Source organism: Salvia miltiorrhiza, chromosome 1 (assembly GCF_028751815.1).
Source record: "Salvia miltiorrhiza cultivar Shanhuang (shh) chromosome 1, IMPLAD_Smil_shh, whole genome shotgun sequence".
Taxonomy (NCBI): domain Eukaryota; kingdom Viridiplantae; phylum Streptophyta; class Magnoliopsida; order Lamiales; family Lamiaceae; genus Salvia; species Salvia miltiorrhiza.
Window position 1 is genome coordinate 77,402,082 of NC_080387.1, and position 20,457 is coordinate 77,422,538.

At 38.4% G+C, this 20,457-nt stretch overlaps 3 protein-coding genes across 4 annotated transcripts in view; 2 read left to right on the forward strand and 1 right to left on the reverse strand.

Annotated features, from left to right (window-relative positions):
* Window positions 1-4,129, reverse strand: part of LOC131006411 (purple acid phosphatase 2-like) — a 4,605-nt gene extending 476 nt beyond the window's left edge. The window contains exons 1-8 of the mRNA XM_057933582.1: window positions 3,786-4,129; window positions 2,717-2,917; window positions 2,493-2,604; window positions 1,896-2,125; window positions 1,515-1,653; window positions 438-658; window positions 112-233; window positions 1-24 (exon numbers count right to left, since the gene is read on the reverse strand). Coding sequence (XP_057789565.1) covers window positions 1-24; window positions 112-233; window positions 438-658; window positions 1,515-1,653; window positions 1,896-2,125; window positions 2,493-2,604; window positions 2,717-2,917; window positions 3,786-3,962 — 1,226 coding nt within the window. The 5' untranslated portion in view covers window positions 3,963-4,129. The remainder of the gene's footprint in view (window positions 25-111; window positions 234-437; window positions 659-1,514; window positions 1,654-1,895; window positions 2,126-2,492; window positions 2,605-2,716; window positions 2,918-3,785) is intronic.
* A 9,776-nt stretch (window positions 4,130-13,905) lies between these two features.
* On the forward strand, window positions 13,906-14,313 carry LOC131014200 (DELLA protein GAI1-like). The gene has a single exon (XM_057942095.1). The coding sequence runs from the start codon at window positions 13,906-13,908 to the stop codon at window positions 14,311-14,313; it is 408 nt and encodes a 135-aa protein (XP_057798078.1).
* A 4,343-nt stretch (window positions 14,314-18,656) lies between these two features.
* Window positions 18,657-19,887, forward strand: LOC131006412 (LOB domain-containing protein 15-like). Of its 2 annotated transcripts, none has more exons than XM_057933584.1 (3): window positions 18,657-18,836; window positions 18,999-19,227; window positions 19,324-19,887. In XM_057933584.1, the coding sequence occupies exons 1-3, from the start codon at window positions 18,823-18,825 to the stop codon at window positions 19,687-19,689; spliced, it is 609 nt and encodes a 202-aa protein (XP_057789567.1). In that variant the 5' UTR covers window positions 18,657-18,822; the 3' UTR covers window positions 19,690-19,887. The 2 variants fall into 2 exon arrangements, with proteins under 2 accessions (XP_057789567.1, XP_057789566.1); XM_057933583.1 differs by having other exon boundaries at window positions 18,670-18,836; window positions 19,321-19,887.
* Window positions 19,888-20,457: the final 570 nt, after the last annotated feature.

The following is a 20,457-nucleotide window of genomic DNA, read 5'->3' on the forward strand; positions in this document are numbered from 1 at the left end:
TACTTTGGCTGTGGCTCTGTCATCCTACAAGCAAAATATAAACAAGGTCGATCACTTCCCCAAAATTATCAGAATCATATGTTTTTTACACCACATTCAGCTTTTACATACTCGGTGAGTAAGCCTTCTTGATTTCCTCCGTCTCCAATGGTGATATAAACCGGAGCAGAGTCGTCATTGATAGGAGTGCACAATCCATTCACCACGTTGTACTGTATGTTGGATATACGCTCCTGTGTGAGAAGATATGACAATGTGAAATTGGATCGAACTCAGTGTAGCTCGTACGCTTATTCAAGTCAAGGTTATATTCAAGAGATAATTTGGCTAAGGATTGAAGAAAATATTGAAAATAAACATAAGGATATCAAATGATGATCTCCATTCCACATGAAATAATGATCTCTACTCCACATGAAAGAATATTAGATACTTACAGATCGTTCATACGCATGCACATGACCAGCAAAGACCACATCAACTTTGTACTTCACGAACCATTCTTCATACATCACTCGCATAGTCTCTCCTTCCATATAGTGATGAACATAGCTGCTATACAGTGGACTGTGCATGAGTACGATAAGCCATGGTGTTTCGGCCCTATTCACTTTAGATATCTCGTTTGTGAACCACTTATATTGAGGGGTATATATCGCTGTAAAAAAAAATGAGTTAATTAATAGGATAAACATCACTTTAAACTATTTTTGCACTATCAATTATATCCTGAACTATCAAAAATGTTTTTATTTTTTTATACCTTGAACTATAGATTTTGCATCAATTGTACCCTCGATCCATTTTCCGGCTCTAAAAAGTAAACGTGGCTCGCTGGATTGCTACAGTTAATTAAGACTTTCTTTCAAAAAAATTGTCATGGATGCCCATGTCAATTAAAATGAAAAAAAAATAAAAAAAATCTCCACATCCTCCGCCCTCTTCCTCCCTCTCTCTTCTGTCTCTATCTTTCTCCTGAAACAATTATAACCCCACGCCACCAAATCTGCCCTCGATGCCGACCCACTCATTACTGGAAAGCTCCTCCTCCACAGTTGGGACGACAATCGTTAGGACCAGTCCACAAAACTTGCAAGCCCATTTCACCAGGGCAATCAGATTTCCTCTTGCACGGATTTGGTGCTTACAATTGTGTGAGGCAAGAAAGAGAGACATAAGAGAGAGAGAGAGAGAGGAACAGGGCTCGGAAGGTTGAGAATTTTTTATTTTCTTTTTCATTTTTTAATGACATGGCATCCATATCAATATTTTTTTTAAGTCTTAATCTACTGTGGCAATCCGGCAAGCCACGTCAATTTTCCAAAGCCAGAAATGGATGCTAGGTACAATTGATACAACATCAATAAATTAAGGTTAAAAAAAATATTTCCTATAGTTCAGGATTTAATTGATAGTGTGAAATAGTTTGACGTTTAAAGTGATATTTACCCTAATTCATATGGTGATGAAAGGTAATACAGTAGTTTATTTACACAAAATGCTAAAATTCATACCATAAGCTGAATATGAGGATAGGACGATGATGTAGGCTGAAGCTCGCTTGATTGAGTACCAAAGAGGAGATGTGCTGTTAGATGCTTTATATGGTGTCCAATATCGATGTGTGAATGGCTTGAAGGGTATAGTTTCACCCTGCAGAAAAATAATTTATTTAATTCAGATACATGTAGATCTTATGAGAATTAATGCAAACAATATGCATAGAGATTGATAATGCAATCTAAGCAATTACGAGAGCTTCGTGAATTGACATACTAAGAAAATTTTGCATCTCCAATTCTAGACTAAGTTACAATAAAGGCAATTCATTTTTTGATAATGACTTTGCGACCAACCCGAAGAAGTAAAACACGACATCTTAATTAAAGACTTACTATTTCTGGAACATAATCAATTTCATGATTTCCAGCAGTCCAAATCCAAGGTTGATACGCCAAATTTCTCTCTACGAATCTCCCCCATGTATCCCACCTCGTGTTATCATGCAATGGATAACTATCAGCATAGGAGAGGTCTCCAACAAACAGAATTGCCTGTCCTTTTGCTGGGTTCAGCTCATAATGAGTTACCGTCTGATTTGAATTGTGAGTCTGACCTAGATCACCTGCTCATGATGCCACATAGACTGGCTTCACAACAGAAGTGTAAACTTCATGGTGCATTTATGTTTAGTTTTTCGTTCTTTTTCATTCAAATTTATGACAAACATAATCTATTATAGAAAAGGATGTAGATTTCGAGTGCAGAGAAGATGTAACATGCTTGCTTCCTTGTCATTCCAATAGAGTGACATTAGATTATCAGGAAACCGGGAGAACAAGAAGTTCATTCTACAAGAACAATATTTAAGACTAAAATGATAGTCATATTCCATTTTTTTCTGTATTTTTCTTTTCAATCTGCCTCGACATGACTATGCAAAGCTTCCACAATCAAAGAAATAATTACACTTCTTGATGACTGAGACATACCTATAAGCCCAAATGTATAAGGAACATCAGGCCCTGGTTGGGGAGGTGTGACGAACCAAAATTTTCGTGTCACGTTCCCACTTCCAACCACATAGTAGTATTTGGTATCAAACTGCATTTTCAGCAAATATTTTCAAGAATCAAAACCTTGCTCATTGTAAGACTATAGACCAAGATTCAGGCTGCAGTTAAAGAGACTAAGAGAGTGTTCGAGAGAGGCTTACCTCCAAATTATTGATTGTGCAATGATGAATGTAACCGGAGGTATAATTGTAATACTTGTATCTAACAACATCACCATTTACAGTTTTCTTGAGCTGGCTATTTGCAGCCCAGTACAGCACTGAAATGGAACCAACTTCATCTGGTGTAATCCATGAGACAATGACCCCCTTGCCCTCGTGATCTCCTTGTGTTATGTGAACCTTAAAAACCAAGCAAGCATAATTTTGAAGTACACAGATGCAGAATTTGTGTCAAATGGTTACAGAATTTCTTTAACTTCTAGGCATCCCATGAAAAAAATGTGTTCAACCAAATTTCGCTACCATCAAATCTCTTCTAGTTCTGATGATGCATCACTAAAAAATCACTTTCAAAACCCAAAAGTTAAAGATCAAATGCAGTAATTGGTTGAGCTACTGGATTACCCTTATGGTTTTGACTTTTGAGGATATCTAGTTTGATGGATACAAGTCTCGTGGATAAAATGTTTGGATATGACAAAATTAACAAAGATATCCAATATATAACTCTGATCAATTAAGGAGAATTTAACTGGGATATATAACAATCATTTAATACCTTTTCACTCACCATTTCTGACATAAGTAAATGAAACCTTATTTACTGATGTTACACTCAATAGAAGTATGTGAAATATTCAAGCATATGCCCAGACAACAATAATATAATCAATCTAAAAATAGATGTAGTGATAATGTATCAACTTATCCATCAATCTCATATATAATTACATATCCAGTACAACATTCTTCCCTAAAAAAAACTTAAAAAAAAGACCTGCTTCACTTCAAGCACAATACGATCTGATAAAAAAATGTCCTAGATCACTGGTCATTTCAATTGCCAAAAAATCTTACTCTGATCAATCTCGATTGTATCAATACTCCTAAAAATCATTGGATTTTTCTAACGACTAAATTTAAGAAGTATAATATGATCTGAAATCGGCCCAGGGCTGAGAGGTAGAGATCATCAACACAAAATGGATTTGAAAGCAGATAAACAACTAAAATGAAAAATAATGGCCGAAAAATAGTAGTTTCGTACCTGCTGAGGAACATTATAACCAAGAGGCACGCGAAATACATCACTGTCCAGTGGCATATCTGTGCTAATCCCACTCGCTCTCACATAGCTGCTGGTCAACCCAGCTTCACACACGCCCAAGCTCTCACTGAAGAATATGCTCACCAACAACAGATGCAGAAATCTAGCGACAATCATTTCAACACAATTTTTGCTATTTACAAATCAGTAATAATCCGAGTACGAAAGAGGTCGGGGTCTCGCAATCGAGCTAGGAGCAGCTACAGAATTTGTTGAATTTTCTAAGTTTAGCATAGCACTAGTTCCGTGTAGTAATGGGATATTTTGGCATTTTCTGCCGCTGGGGAATATTCATTTGGAATAAAATCGTTTTTATCATTCAAACTACCGTTATCAACAACCATCTAATCACACCTCTAATAATAATAATAATAATTAAATTAACCATCCAATTATTCAATTATTGAACTCCTTCAATATTTAATTAATTTATCTCTTTTATGTCATCAATATTTATTTCAATCTTTTTTTGATAAGAAAAAAGGAATTTATAAAAAAAAAACCATGGGTACCAGCAGTACCAAGATCACATTACAGAGTCACAAGAGATGAAGCATCAACTAACCATCCCTCTAAGTTCGAATCTAAACCATGAAAACCGAAAATCTTACCCCAACTCCACATCCTCACCTTAATCTCCGTAACCACTTTGTGTATGTCCCATCCTTTGTTTTCGAATCTGCTCACATTTCTACATCTCCAGACGACCCAGTTAACACAGCACCACAGCGCAAGTAAGAATTTTCTACTCCTTTTCCAGTTTCCCAGATTAGTAAACGAAAGGAAATGTGACACCACGTTAGGTGGTCTCACAAAACACAAACCAAGCCAGCGAAGGATATCGTCCCAAACTTTTTCCGTCTTTGGGCAATGTAAAAGGAAATGGTTAATCGTCTCCTCGTTATGAAAGCATGCATTGCAGCCGAGATCCACTTCGTCCACCAGAATATTTCTTCTTCTAAGATTGGCACACGTGGGAAGTCTATCTCTTAGCGTCCGCCATGCTGTGACCCTAACTTTATGTGGAACTGGGCTTTTCCACACCTTCGAGAGGATGTCGTTGATCGCTTCCGATGCTGGCCTCTCCTGTCTTGTCTTGTCTTGTAAATGACTTCGTATGCCGATCTAGTGGAATAGAAACCATCCTTAGCAGCAGTCCAAGGCCAATCATCAGCAGCACCTGCATCAAGCTTAGCACCAGAGATGAAAGAAAACAGAGCTTCAACCCCCCTCAAATCTCTTTCAAAAAGCTCTCGTCTCCAGCTCAGTTCCCACTTCCAGACCCCATTCTCCCAAGTACCCGACTCGCTAATGAGGGCCTCTTTATTGACACAAAGATGATACAACCGAGGAAAGACGAACTTTAGAGGCATCGACCCTACCCATTTGTGACTCCAAAATTTTGTATTATTCCCATCCCCGACTTTAATGCAAATGTTATCCAGAAACCAAGACTCCCCCGAACCACCAATCTCAAAAATAATTCTAGACCACCACCCATCCCTAACCCTGCCTCTACCACAACACTTCACCGTTTTCTCACCCCACTCAAGATCCCCATACAACGACTTGACGACTCTAGCCCACAAAAAACCTCATCCCTTTAAGAATCTCCAAAACCATTTCACCACAAGAGCATGATTAAACCATTCTAAATTCTTAAAACCAAGCCCCCCTTCTGCTTTTGTAAAACACAACTCCTTCCAATTCACCCACGCCACCGAGCGCGAATGCTCTCCCCCTCCCCACAAGAAACTCCCACATAAAGAATTCAAGGCACGCACCGTTGCTTTTGGAATATAGGAGAAAGATAGTTGATAAATAGGAATGGACTGAAGAACAGCTTTAATCAAAGTGACTCGTCCAGCCAAAGAGAGCTTCCTGTTCTTCCACGAGTCAATTTTCTTCTTAACTTTTTCCACCAAGTAATTCCAATCTGTTACCTATTTGCAGCAGCCACCCACCTTTATTCCAAGGTATTTGAACGGCGTAGATCCGACATTACATCCCAGGACCGCGGCCATCCTCTCAAGTCTACTGTCATCGACACCAATTCCCATGAGATTACTCTTGTTGAAATTCACCGACAGCCCAGAGATTAAATGGAATAACCTGAGGATATACTTAATTGCTTCTGCATTTTTCTCTTCATCGGCCAACACAAAGACAGTATCGTCAGCGTATTGGAGGTGAGAAATCCTAATGTTGCCTTTCCAGATCTCTGCCGGCCCCACAAAACCTTTCTCCACCGCTCTCTCGACCAGGGAGTGCAATCCTTCTGCTGCAATTAAGAAGAGGAACGGTGACAGTGGATCTCCTTGACGGAGACCTTTCTCCAGCGAAAATTCCCCAGAAGGAGAACCATTAACTAAGACATTTGCCGATGCCGAAGTGAGACAGCCTCTTATCCACTTCCTCCACCTCGAGTCGAAGTTAAGTCTATCGAGCATAACATCCAAGTAATCCCACTCCACGGAATCAAATGCCTTTGCAAAATCCACTTTGAAGAAAAGCCTCTTTCTCTTTTTTTTTTTGCCTCTGCTATAGCCTCATTTAAGATTACCACTCCATCAGGGATGAACCTTCCGCTGATAAAAGCACTCTGATTATCTGAAATGATGGAGTCCATTACACCTTTCATTCTATTTGCCAAAATTTTGGCAATAACTTTGTACAGGCTGCTAATGAGGGAAATGGGCCTGAAATCGTCGAGAGAGATCGCACCTTCCTTTTTGGGAATAAGAACAATGAAGGAAGGATTACCTCCCCTCGGGATCTTCCCGTTTCGGTAGAACTCTTCCAACACCTGGATCAAATCTTCCTTGATAACGTCCCAAGACGTTTTCCAGAAATTGAGATTAAAACCGTCTGGTCCCGGGCTCTTATCTCCGTCACAGCTCCAAATAGCCTCCCTGATTTCTGCCTCATTGAAAGGTTTGACGAGCAGCTCCCTGTCCTCTGATGACAGTTTGCGATTGGTGAAGTCGAGAGGGATGATTGGAAGAATTCTCTTTGCTTTCCTGAAGCTTCTTTGGAAGAACATCTTGACATTCTCTTTAATGATCTCCGGATCATCAATCCATCGATTCTCAATGGACAACCCAGCAATTTCACTCTTCTTTCTCCGCCCGATAATGGACCTGTGATAGAATCTGGAATTTAAATTTCCCATTTTTGCCCATCGATCCTTTGCTTTTTGCTGCAGGAGGCTAATCTTTAATTTTGATTGGATAATGAGCTTGGCTCTAATCTCAATCCTCCTCGCAATCTCATTCTCTTCAAGACCCATAGTATCGTCAAGGATATCCAACTCCTGTAACTCGTCCTTCAGTGCCTTGATCTCGGATTCAATGTTTCCGAAGGAATTCTGGTTCCACTCCTTCAAAGTACTCTTAAGAATTTTGAGTTTCTCTTTGAAAGCAAAAAATCTCCACCCTTCAACTTCGTTCTCCTCCCAAACTTTTTTAACCGACGTGCAAAAGTCGGGATCGGAGATCCACGCATTCAAGAATCGGAAAGGTTTGGGCCCCCAATCCACAGTCTTTGTAGAAAAGAGGATCGGACAGTGATAAAGTTATAAAGTGTAGTAAATATTTATTTCAATCTATCACATCTATTGAAAAAATTATAAAGTTTTAATATTATATCAAAACCACTCCCATTTAATGATGTACTCCCTCCGTCTACAATTTAAAGCCCTACTTGCTTTTAAATTTTTGTCCATAAATTAAAGTCCTATTCTACTTTTTGTACTTTTTTACTCTTCTTATTTTCCTATATTTACTACCTTTTGCCACTATTAATGGACACACCTTAAAACACATTTTATCATTTTTATATTCTATATTTACTACACTTTATCACTAGTGGACCCACTCACAACACCATAATCACTTTAGTCAATTATCTTTATCACTTTAGTCAACTACCCTTATATTTCATCCACAACACATTTTTCAACTTTCTTAGTCTTCGTGCCCACACCAAAGTGGGACATTAATCGTGGACAGAGGGAGTATTTACTAATGTAACTTTAGATTGCAGCTCATTAATTAGGGAGTGTGCGTTTTTTTCTTTTCTCTTTTTTCTGCAGGATGTCAGCATAAAGATAGAAATGCATGAAGAATCCAAATTGCTATTGACTTATCCTACTGAGATACTTCACTATGCTAAAAGTTTGATCGTGCTGAAGATGATCTCAGTCAACCATGCTAATGGTGAGATCATTACTTAAAAACAGAATATGTGCCACGTCAACCTTAGTCAACATCAACTAAAGGAAAGTTAACCTACAACGAAATACTTACTCTGGTGCATTTATTGCAGATCCCGTAGAATCTGGACTTCAAGTCAGAGCAAGTACAAGGAAAATAAGAATGTTAGGAACTGCATTGTATTATGATCTGAAATCTGAAATTTGGGTAATATTTCTAATTCTTGGGCTGACTATTCGATCACTCGTGCGATTGGGGTGAGGAGCCGTGCTGCTCCTCCCCCCTGTATGGTGGAGGTTCACTGGTGGCCTCCCGTTGGTCAATGGATTAAAGTTAATACAGATGGCTCGGCGGCGGGAGCTCCTGGAGTTATTGCTGCGGGTGGGGTTTTTCGAGACAAGTGGTCTCATGTCCGAGGTTGTTTTCAATTTAAAGGCGGCAAAGGCTTTGCTTTCGAGGCGGAATTGTTGGCTGTGATCTATGCTATTCACATTGCTCATACCCGAGGCTGGGGGCATCTGTGGGTTGAGGCTGACTCTATGTATGTGGTTCACCTTTTGTACTCTCGCTCGAGTGATGTTCCTTGGAGATTTAGGGCGTTTTGGCAGCATACTCTTCGCCAGCTTCGGGATTTTTCTTTGATGGTCTCGCATATTTACCGTGAGGGTAATCAACCGGCAGATATTATGGCCAATGATGATCGGCAGGAAGGCTGGTGGCCTTTTGCGATTGAGGAGATTAGGATTGCGGTTGCAAGGGATATGTCGACGCATAGTCATATCCGTATGGTTATATAAGCAGGTTCGTTGGTTCCCTTGGCTTTGGTTGGGTTGTTTTCTTTTGTTGTTGGTCTCCTGTTTTCTTTCTTGGTTCTTCTTCTTCCGGTTTTCTTGAGCCGAGCTTCTTAGGGGTGATGGTTAGGCCGGAACTCCTGAAGTTGTCTCTTCCCGCTCCTGAACCGAATGTGACTCTTTCACGAGTACTCTTTTTCCTTCTAAGGTCTCTTCTTCTTAGAAGGTTTTAATGAGGCTCGGTCTTTTGTTTGCTCTCTTTTGCGCTTTCTTGGATGTTTTGTACTCTTTTTCTTTTCCATTAATACAAGCCTTATTCTCATCATGATCTGAAATCTGAAAGCGACGTTCCATGAAGCAAAACATGAAGAATTTCAAAGACTACAACTATCAAAGATCGAAGACGTTATCTCCAACGAAACTATTTTATCCGAGGTGCATAAATACCCCGCAACCTCCATTGAAGGACTTAATGTCGTAGCCCGATTCCTAACTAGTGATAACGTAGCAAACTTATTTGTCCTCTTCTATGGTATTGGTTGTGTGTTGTGTTGCATGAGTGGGGAATTGTCAAGGTCGAGGGATAATAGAGGAGGGACCGACGACGACTTGATTGATGCTATTCGGCAACGAGATAGAGAGAGAGAGAGAAAAAGAGAGATAGAGAGAAAGAAAGAGAGATATGGATTGTAGAAGGTGACGACGGTTCCTCACGACTGGTCAATCGGACTAAAAGGGGGCTTCAATATTTTGGGGCGTAGGTAGTCAGATGAGAGGGAGACGAATAAAAGATGAGGTGTCAGTGCTACAGGCGGTGGCCAACGGAGCTGCATGTGCAACGGCATCCCGTAGCCAATCACGGCGAATAGAGCGAGGAGAGAAAGGTTTAAGAGAAATGGAGAGATTAGGGTAGAAGGCGGCGACGTTGCTGCTGTCGCCAATAGTGGCGATGGCGGTCGATGGATTTCGCCGAATAAGAAGGCAGTGGAATTTGAAGGAGAGAGAGAACAATATTTTTTAGGGATTTTCCTTGGAAAGGGGAATTCCTGAAAAGAGAGAGGGAGACAGGTCATTTGAATGAAAAAAAGAGGTCACATCATTGATCAGGCTCCATGTGTCTAGGAGGCACACACGCCTAACATGAAAAATAGCCTGATGTGGCCAACGAACAACAATTTTTAAAGTAAAATGGTCCAATTCTGCAAGCCCGAAAGAATTAGGCCTCTTTTTGCAAACTGCTATAAAATAGTGACTTAATATAATTAAACTACTACAAGAACTCAACCTTATATATATATATATATATATATATATATATATATATATATAGGGGTGGGCTACCGTGAGAGCACATCTTAAAATAAGAAATAAGAGCAATTTTTAATATATGAATTTTATGTAGAACACGTATGAATTTACTGTATAAATGTATGAATTGTGAAAAATAAATTTTTGCTACCTTTGGGATTCGAACTCAGGACCATAAATCCATCCAATAGGATTACGAATCAACCGCAGATCTTGATGATCTAAGGGCTGAAAATGATTCTTATTTTATATCTTAAGAAATGCTCTTATTTTGGCTTTTCCCTATATATATATATATATATATATATATATATATATATATATATATATATACATAGGGTGTGGTTCTAGAGAGAACTATATTAATTGTGAGAACGGGAGAACCATCAAATCTAATGCATCCACTGTAAAAATTAATGCATTCGCTGTTAAAATTAATGCACTAAAAAAATTAAAAAAAATGCTCCCTTCAGCATTCGAACCCAGGATCTGCATTCATCCAACAAGATGATGCATCCACCGTAGATCTTGATGATCGAATGGCTGAAAATGGTTCTCCGGTCTTCTTTTATTTATGGTTCTTTCCTGAACCTCTCCATATATATATATATATATATATATATATATATATATAGGGGAAGGCTAAAATAAGAACGCTTCTTAAAATATAAATTAGGAACCATTTTCAGCCCTTAGATCATCAAGATCTACGGTTGATTCATCACCTTGTTGGATAAATTCATGGTCCTGAGTTCGAATCCCAAAGGTAACAAAAAATTAATTTTCGCAATTCATGCCTTTATACAGTTTATTCATGCGTGTTATACATAAAATTCATGCATTTTTGCTGGTTCGTAATTTTTAAAATAAGGGTGGTTTATTGAATAACCGCCCCCTATATATATATATAGGGGAGAGTTCAACAAAAACATAAATATTTGCAAAGTCTAGAGTCATAATCTCGTTCGTTAGATCAATTTTAATCAAGGGCTGAGATTAAAAGCTAATATAATTAATATAATAATTTTTGAAAATAAAATTGGTAAGATTATAGTACCCCTTAAATTACTCACTTCCCTCTCTCCTCTCTCCTCTCTTATCTCTCTCTCTCCCGTCCATTTTTCCCTCTTCTCTCTCTCATCTCTCCTCTTTCATCTCTCTCTCTCCCGTCCCTTTTTCCCTCTCTCTCTCGTCTCTCACACAGAACACACACACACCGGCAGAACACACACACACACACACTGAGCCTTCTCCCTTTTTCCGGCAAAGCAGTGGCAGGCGAGCCCACTGCCGCCCCTTCTCCCGTTCAATTTCTCATTCAGTTTTCCGACGAAGCAGTGGCAGGCGAGCCCACCGCCGTCCCTTCTCCCATTCAATTTTTCGGCGAAGCATCTACCCTCTTTCTCACGCCAAGAGTCAAGCTCGACCGCCGCCTTGCTGCCGCCAACCGGAGCCCTAGCCCTACATCCCGACTTCTCTTAGATCTAGGCATTGGCGCCGCCCTACGTGGCGCCGCCTCCCTCCATCCGCTCTCTGTTCTTCACACCACCACCGCCGCCTTCGAACGCCCTCAAGTTCAGCCACCGCCGCCCAAGTTCAGCCCACAAGTTCAGAACCACCGCCGCCAAGTTCAGCACACCAAGTTCAGAGCCACTACCGCCCTCAAGTTCAGAGCCACCGCCGCCTTCGAACGCCCTCAAGTTCAGCCACCGCCGCCCAAGTTCAGCCGGAGAACTTTTGAACTTGTACATATAATTCTGTGAACTTATACATATAATTTTATTGAACCTATACATATATTTCTATGAACTTTTGATTTTCTGGTATTCTGAACTCCGGCCGCCGCCCCCTTCTCCGTGCATTGAACATTCGCCGGAGAAGAGGAAGGGGGCGGCAGAATTTACAGAGGGAGAGAGAGGGAGAGGAAAGGGAGAGAGGAGAGAGGGGACGAGAGAGAGAGAGATGAGGGAGAGAGAATGGAAAGTGAGTAATTTTAGGGATATATGAATCTTACCAATTTTAATTATATTAACTTCTAATCTCAGCCTTTGATCAAGATTGATCTGACGAACCAGATTGCGACTTCATTCTCCATCTAATATTGTGTTTCCGTAGAATGCAACCCCATCTATATATATATATATATATATATATATATATATATATATATATATGGGTGGACTAAAATAAAAACACCTCTTAGAATATAAATAGGAACCATTTTAAGCCCTTAGATCATCAAGATCTACGGTTGATTCATCACCTTGTTGGATGAATTTGTGGTTCCGAGTTCGAATCCCGTAGGTAGCAAAAAATTTATTTTTCACAATTCATACGTGTTCTACATACAATTCATGCATTTTAGTTGGTTCGTATTTTATATGTTAAGAAGTGTTTATACCCTAACCCTTCCTTATATATATATATAGGGAAGGACTAAAATAAGAGCATTTCTTAAGATATAAAATAAGAATCATTTTCAGCCATTAGATCATCAAGAGCTACAGTTTATTCGTAATCCCGTTGGATGAATTTATGGTCATGAGTTCGAATCCCAAAGGTAGCAAAAATTTATTTTTCACAATCCATACCTTTATACAACGAATTCATACGTGTTCTACATAAAATTCATACATTAAAAATTGCTCTTATTTCTTATTTTAAGATGTGCTCCCACGGTAGCCCACCCCTATATATATATATATATATATATATATATAAGGTTAAGTTCCATGGAAAATGATATATAAGTAGAGAATGAAGAAACATTGAACATGTCAGTAAAAGCGATTGAACATACCAATAATTTTGTTGAACGTTTGGGGGTTCGAACCATGTATAAGTTCAACGGTAATTTGTGTTGAACGTATCCAGGGTTCGAACCCCAAATACCCCAAACGTTCAATATTGGTAAGTTCAACCCGCATTACTGAAATGTTCAATGGTTCTCCATTCTCTACTTATTCTACCTGGGTTCGAATCTTGGAGGGAGCGAAAATTTTACTAATTTTTTTTAATATCGTTATTCAATACTATATATTACCTTATTCATTAGTCTCACGATCTCATGAAAAAATAATAATCTCACTGGAATCTACCCCTATATATATATAGGTTACATGCAGAATGCTAAATATTTAGAGCATGAAGAATGCGTGAAAAAATAACAAACAAGTCTATATTTTTTATGAACAAATCAATGTACTGTGTGAACAAGCATTTTGGCCTGGGGTTTGAATCCTGAGGAGGGTGAGATTTTCACTATATTTATTAAATACGTCTATTTAGTAGTTATGTTGATCTGTTCGTAAAATTTATAGATTTGTTCATTATTCTCCATTCTCTCAAAAAATATAATTCTCTATGGAACCTAACCCTATATATATATATATATATATATATATATATATATATATATATATATATATATATATATATATGGGTTAAGTACCAAATACCCCTCCAACGTTGGGGCCCCTATCGCGTATAGGACCCTATAGTTAGGGTAGGCGCTGTTTACTACCTCAACGTGGCTAAACCTAAGCAAATTCCCCCCTGCGTTTTAACACCGTTAAGTCACCGTTAATTTTTTTTTTTTTTTTAATTTTCAATCCCATGCCTGATTTTGATCCTTTCTTCGATTCCTCCACCATACATAACTCCAGCGTCAACCAAATGGTGGTCGACTCCGATCTCACCGCCATCCCGGGACAAGCAGTCTACCCTAGGACCAAACCGCCACATTAGATGCAGTCGCTGCCCAAGAAATTGAAACTTTCGCCGCCGACCGAGTCGGTTGTCCTGGTTGACTTGCAGGAGAACGACATCAGACTGGTTCATTCCTTGATGGCCTGCGCGGAGGCCGTACAGCAAGAGAATTTCAAATTAGCTGAAGCTCTTGTGAAAAATATCGGATTTTTAGTTGTATTGCAGCCAGGGGCGATGCGAAAAGTGGCTACCTATTTCGCTGAAGCCCTGGCCAGGATAATTTATAGATTGTATCCCATAAATCAGCTCGACTTTGCCTTCACCGATTTGTTGCAAATGCACTTCTACGAGACCTGCCCCTATCTCAAATTCGCACATTTCACTGCAAATCAAGCAATTCTGGAAGCATTTGCCGGTAAAGATCGAGTCCATGGGATTGAAAATTAAAAAAAAAAATTAACGGTGACTTAACGATGTTAAAACGCAGGGGGAATTTGCTTAGGTTTAGCCACGTTGAGGTAGTAAACAGCGCCTACCCTGACTATAGGGTCCTGTACGCGATAGGGGCCCCAACGTTGGGGGGGTATTTGGTACTTAACCCTATATATATATATATATATATAAGAATATAGAATTTACATCCTAAACAAAAAGAATATAGAATTTACATCATTGAACTATCAATAATCTAACGCGGTTGATATTTAATCGTAGAATAATCGTATGTATATGTATGAATTCTATGTAGAACACATAGGATTTCGCTATATAAAATTTCTGAATTGCAAATATTAAAATTTTCACTACCCATTGAATTTGAATTCAGGACAGTGATGAATAAACTGTAGATCTTCATGATTTAAGGACTAAAAATGACTCATAGTTTATGTTTGGGTTAAGTACCAAATTCCTCCCTATCGATAGCGTCCCTATCGCGTACAGGACCCTATAGTCAGGGATAGAGCTGTTTACTACCTCAACGTGGCAAAATCGCACCAAATGTCCCCCGCTACTTAACGGATGTTAACACCGTTAAAAAAAATATTTTTTTTATTTTAAATTATGGTGGGCCCCATCTCTCTCTCTCTCTTTCAATTCTAGCAGCAGCTGCCCTTCCTCCGCCTCACCACCCTCATTAACTCCTTCTCCAACACCCTTCATCCTTCCGCTGCCCTTCCTTTGCCTCCACCGCAATCAAAGCCCTCTTCTCCTCCAGCTCCAAACCCAGCAGCTTCCCCACTCCTCTCCCGGCCCTGAAACACTCCAAATCCACCACCTCCTTCCTCCCCGAACTCCGCCGCACAAAATCGTTCTCTGCTTCCAAGAATGAAGCTTAGAGCGGCTCTCCTTCGAGCCGGAAAGAAAATCCTGCAACGTTAGAGCGAGAAGCACTCTTTGGACGCTCTTCTTGCTTCTTCTTCCTCCAATCAAAATAGCAAAAAAATGGAATCTTGCGCCGTTTTCGAGGGTTTAAGAAAATCGGTCGAGTTAAACCTAACCAACGTCAAAATTGTGGAAGAAGCGCCTATGAAGGATCACATAGATCTCAATTCACAAGAAAAGAAGAGCTTCGGAGGGAAAATATGGGCAGCTGTGTCCGTCTTCAGCAAGAAGTGGAATAACTGGAGGAGGAAACAGAAGGTGAAGAAACAAAGCAAAGGCGAAGTTGGTTTGTATTGAATTTTTTAGCCCAAATCTCTTGAAATTGCTTGGATTAGGAGTTGGAGTTTTCTCTTCTATCTCCATTTCTTCTGCAATTTCCATGTTTTTTTTTTCATTTCGTGTTCTATCTGTCTGGTGGTTTTTCGTTGGACCTAGGGTTTTGGCGGAGATTGTTCCTTGTGAGGATTTTGAAACGAGTCGGAGGCGGCGAACGGATGGAGATCTGGGCGGAAACTACATGCTGCAGTTGAGTTTGGGTTCGATTCCGGCGTCGTAGGGAGATTTGGCCGAAATTGAGAGAGAGAGAGAGAGCTGGGGCCCACCATAATTAAAAATAAAAAAATATATTTTTTCTAATGGTGTTAACGTCCGTTAAGTAGCGGAGGGTATTTGGTGCGATTTTGCCACATTGAGGTAGTAAACAGCGCTAACCCTGATTATAGGGTCATGTACGCGATAAGGATGCCATCGATAGGGGGAATTTGTTACTTAACCCTTTATATTTTAAAATGTGTTTTTATGCGCACCTATATATATATATATATATATATATGTATATAGGGTGCGGTTATAGTGAGAACCACAATTATCGTGAGAACATAAGAACCAATAAAATTACTGCATTTGCTATACAAATTAATGCATCCGCTATTAAATTTAATGCATCCGAAAAAAATAATTTTTTTGCTCCCTTCAGGATTCGAACCCAGCACCTGCATCCATCCACCAAGATGATGCATCCACCGTAGATCTTGATGATCGAATGGCTTAAAATGGTTCTCCGTTCTTATTTTATTAGTGGTTCTTATTTGAACCTCTCCCTATGTATATATATATATATATATATATATATATATATATATATATATAGTTAAATTAAGCAATTATAAGATTTTATTTAAGTATTCATAATAAAATTATATTTTTTTATTGTATTTACATATGATAACTGAGTTATTAATTATTTTATATATGAAAAACCTTTCTTGCATGCCACGGATGCAAATATATGCTAGTTATATTGATTTGGTAAATGGTAATATAAATACATATATATTTTGAAGAAACAGCTAAGAATTGGACTTTCAAGACTATGCATGTTATTGAAACTCCGAGAATTCAATCTAGGATTTCCATATAAAAAAACAATACAGGAGTTATCTCATGATTCAATTCGACTGGGGAGCAACCATGACTGATCAAATTGCAGGCGGTGTGACAATACTACAACAAGTGAGTTTTGATGAGTTTTGGGTGAACAAGAGGGCGGGTTATTTGCCTTAAAATACGGGTCAAACGAGAATCCATGGTGTCATTTCCTTAAGGTTTAAGCAAAAATTATTCATAAATTTAATATCTACTCCAGGTATATGTGGTGAGATCTTAGATTAATTTGTAAGTGTTGATTTAGAAGATGTTTGGCTGATTTTATAAGTTCTTTAAAATAACTTATAAGTTGTTTATGAGCTTATAATAAACTTCTTCAAAGTGTTTGACAAAATAAATATCGGATCAAAATTTTTGTTCATTAACACAACATGAATTCATATGCATGATTCAATTTTATAATATGCATTGTTCTGTTGTACAAAAAAATGAGTTTTTGACATTAAAAATAATGAAAAAAGAATTTAAAAAAATTTAAAATAAAAAAAAAATTACGGGAGGGGGGAGGGTGGGGTGGGTCGGCGGAAACAAATCAGATTTGTCGAAAAATACAATATATTTTTTGTACAATTTAATGTATTTTTGTGTGTAAAGTTATGCATGTTTCTGTGAAATATTATGCATGAAAAATATGTCAATTTTAAAAAATCTAACAAAAAGAAAATAAAATCGATTTTTTTTAATAACTGATTTTATTTTTTCAATTTTACCATGCACGGATTTTTCCTTGGAAAACCTCTGCCACGTGTCACAATCTTGGTGCGTCACATGAAGAAAATATGTGGTTCAAATTTAGATCTATATACTACCTAATTAAGGAAAGTGAATCAATATGATTCCTTCTATATATATATATATATATATATGATTGATTATCATGAAAAAGTAAATAGAGTAGTGGCAGCGTGATGAATCCAAGGTTTTAGCGTTGTGGCGGAAGGATAATTAGGACTCCAGAGTGATGGTGGCGCCACGGAGCAACTAGGATTTAAGAGAGAATTTTCGCAACTTCTATACAATAGAATTTTTTTTGGGTAGAAATATGACAAAATGAACTATAGATAAGGGTATTTTGGTCCGAAAAATTGAAAATCAACTAAAAATTGCACAAATAAAATTGACGATCAACTATTAATTAATTTCCACTATTTATAATTAACTTCAAAATCCGCGTCTAAATATTAATGGTTTAGATTGATCATAATTCCTAAAAAAGAAGAATGTTTTTATTTGATCCTCCCCTCTATTTATTTCTTATGAAAACAATCGAAATATTTAAAAAAGTCGAAATTTTGAAGTTAAGAGAAGATTGTGTGATTCTTATTTTCGAAACTTGCCATTTGGAATAGTGTAGGTGAGATGTCCAAATTCCATTAACAAGGTGCTATATGTAGCCACAAACTATTTATAAAAAATTAAGTCGGTTTATCTTGAAGGTGTCCCATCATTTTCTATGACAATCACTGGGAATGTGGACTATGCTTTACTTTAATGTCTTAAAACAAAACAAATAGTTAGTGAACTAATCACAGGATTAGCAAGCAACACTTCATGGAGTAACAGACTGCACGAGATCAATCGTCAATTAATTAACTTGACAAAAAACTACACAAATTTTGATATGCAATAATCTACATCATTTTTTTACGCTTTTTTTTTATTTTCGATTCATTTCATGAGAAAGAAGCGAAAAACCCACATGGGAATTAAAGAATGAGTCGCACGTGTGAGGAGTGCGTAACAAAAGCTGGCATTACTTTGTAATCCTCACCTTAATTATCATCAAATTAATTTCTCAAAAAACATTTTTTTTTTTTCCTTTTAATTTCTTTCTGTGCAGATGATCAATAATTGATGTTGAATCCTCGTACACGCATCAGGGGGAGGGCCACGGCACTCCATTTAACTGCAAATGTACAAAGAACTTAATCCGATTTTCATTTTCCTAATCACATTGTTTTGACAGTTTGTATAATGAGCTATGGACCATCTTTTTCCTCTCTGTCTTGCCTTTTAAGCACTCTTAACTATCTCCCCCTTTAAATTTTCTCTCAACCCTTCATCTCCATCTCTCTCTCTCCTCTCTCAAATCGTCTTGCTGGCTCAATCAGCAGATAGCATGCCTGAATGTCCACAGAAAGGTGATCCCTCCGTCACCCGATCACACACACACTGCCGTAAAACTCTCTCAATTAATAAGTAGTAAATAGTTAAAATTAATCACAAGTTGCAAGCAACATAGGAGAAAAAAGAAAAAAACACATGAATCCCATTGTTGAGTTGATACATATGTTGTTTTGCAGGGAGAGATTTGAGGAGATAGGCAAGAAGATCAAGAGAGAATTGGATGGCGCCGGCGCGGGTCATACCGGAACCCTAAACACCGTCACTCCGTGCGCCGCCTGCAAGCTCCTGAGGCGGCGCTGCGCTCAAGAATGCCCCTTTTCTCCATACTTCTCACCCCACCAACCCCACAGGTTTGCCTCCGTTCACAAAGTCTTCGGTGCTAGCAACGTCTCCAAGATGCTCATGGTAATTAAAAACCCTATTTAATTCTGTGCTGCCACCATCCGCTGAGATTAAAAAATAATTTACATCTATCTTTTTCGTAAAAATTTAAATCAGGAGGTGCCTGAGAGCCAGAGAGCAGATGCAGCAAATAGCCTTGTTTACGAGGCGAATGTGAGGCTTCGAGATCCAGTTTATGGGTGCATGGGAGCGATCTCAGCTTTGCAGCAGCAGGTACAAGTCTTGCAAGCGGAGCTGAATGCTGTGAGAACTGAGATCTTCAAATACAAATACAAAGAATCAAATATGCTTCCATCTCATCATGTCTTGCTGTCATCGGCGGCCGTTTCCGTTGCCGCGCCCGTGCCCCCGCCCCCGCCCCCGCCGCCTCCTCTCACATCCGCATCCTTGTACACCTCGGTTACATCTAGTAGTGCTGCTGACTTTAGCACCATCTCTACTGAAAATATGACATACTTTGGTTGAATTATTTGGCCTTCACTTCCATTTTATGTTATATTACATTACATCATCAATGGCGAAGGAAGGCGAGCGATACATAGATTATTCATTTTAAGTCTTGTCCAAGTTGCGAAGTTATCTATCAATAAATTTTGTATCCATATGTCGTTACACTTGCTATATATCTTTATACACTCTCTCTTTTATGATTGCTTAGTTATACATTTGATGTATTCCCCCGGCCCCTTTAATTAATCTCTCCTTTGGCTGCGTAAGTATGATAGTTGAACAAGATATATATATATGAAACTAAATAATTTATTTGGTACAGCAAAATGAAATTACTTGGAGCGGAACAGTTGAAGATTCTGGCAACAGCGAGTTCGGGCAAGCGACATTACAGGTAAATATATAAGCAAGCTAAATTAACTTTATAAGGTGGAGTTGAGGATATCTATATAAAGGTGAGATTACATTTCTCTTCCATCTCTAGGGATGAGTCATACTGAGAATGCTATCTTCGGTGAGAAATGAGAATGATTGCATAAGTTATAGTATATATTGTTGCATAAGCTACAGTATAATACTGTATAATTTTTTTTGTTGTGTTCGAATCTTGAAGGGAGCGAAAATTTTACCTAATTAAATGAATTTCGTTATGCAGTCATTACAAGCAGCTTATGCAAATTACAAGCATTTTATGCAACATATATACTAACTTATGCAATCATTCTCCATTCTCACCATATTTCTCACCACATTTGTCCATTCTCATTTGATCTTCTCCCTACA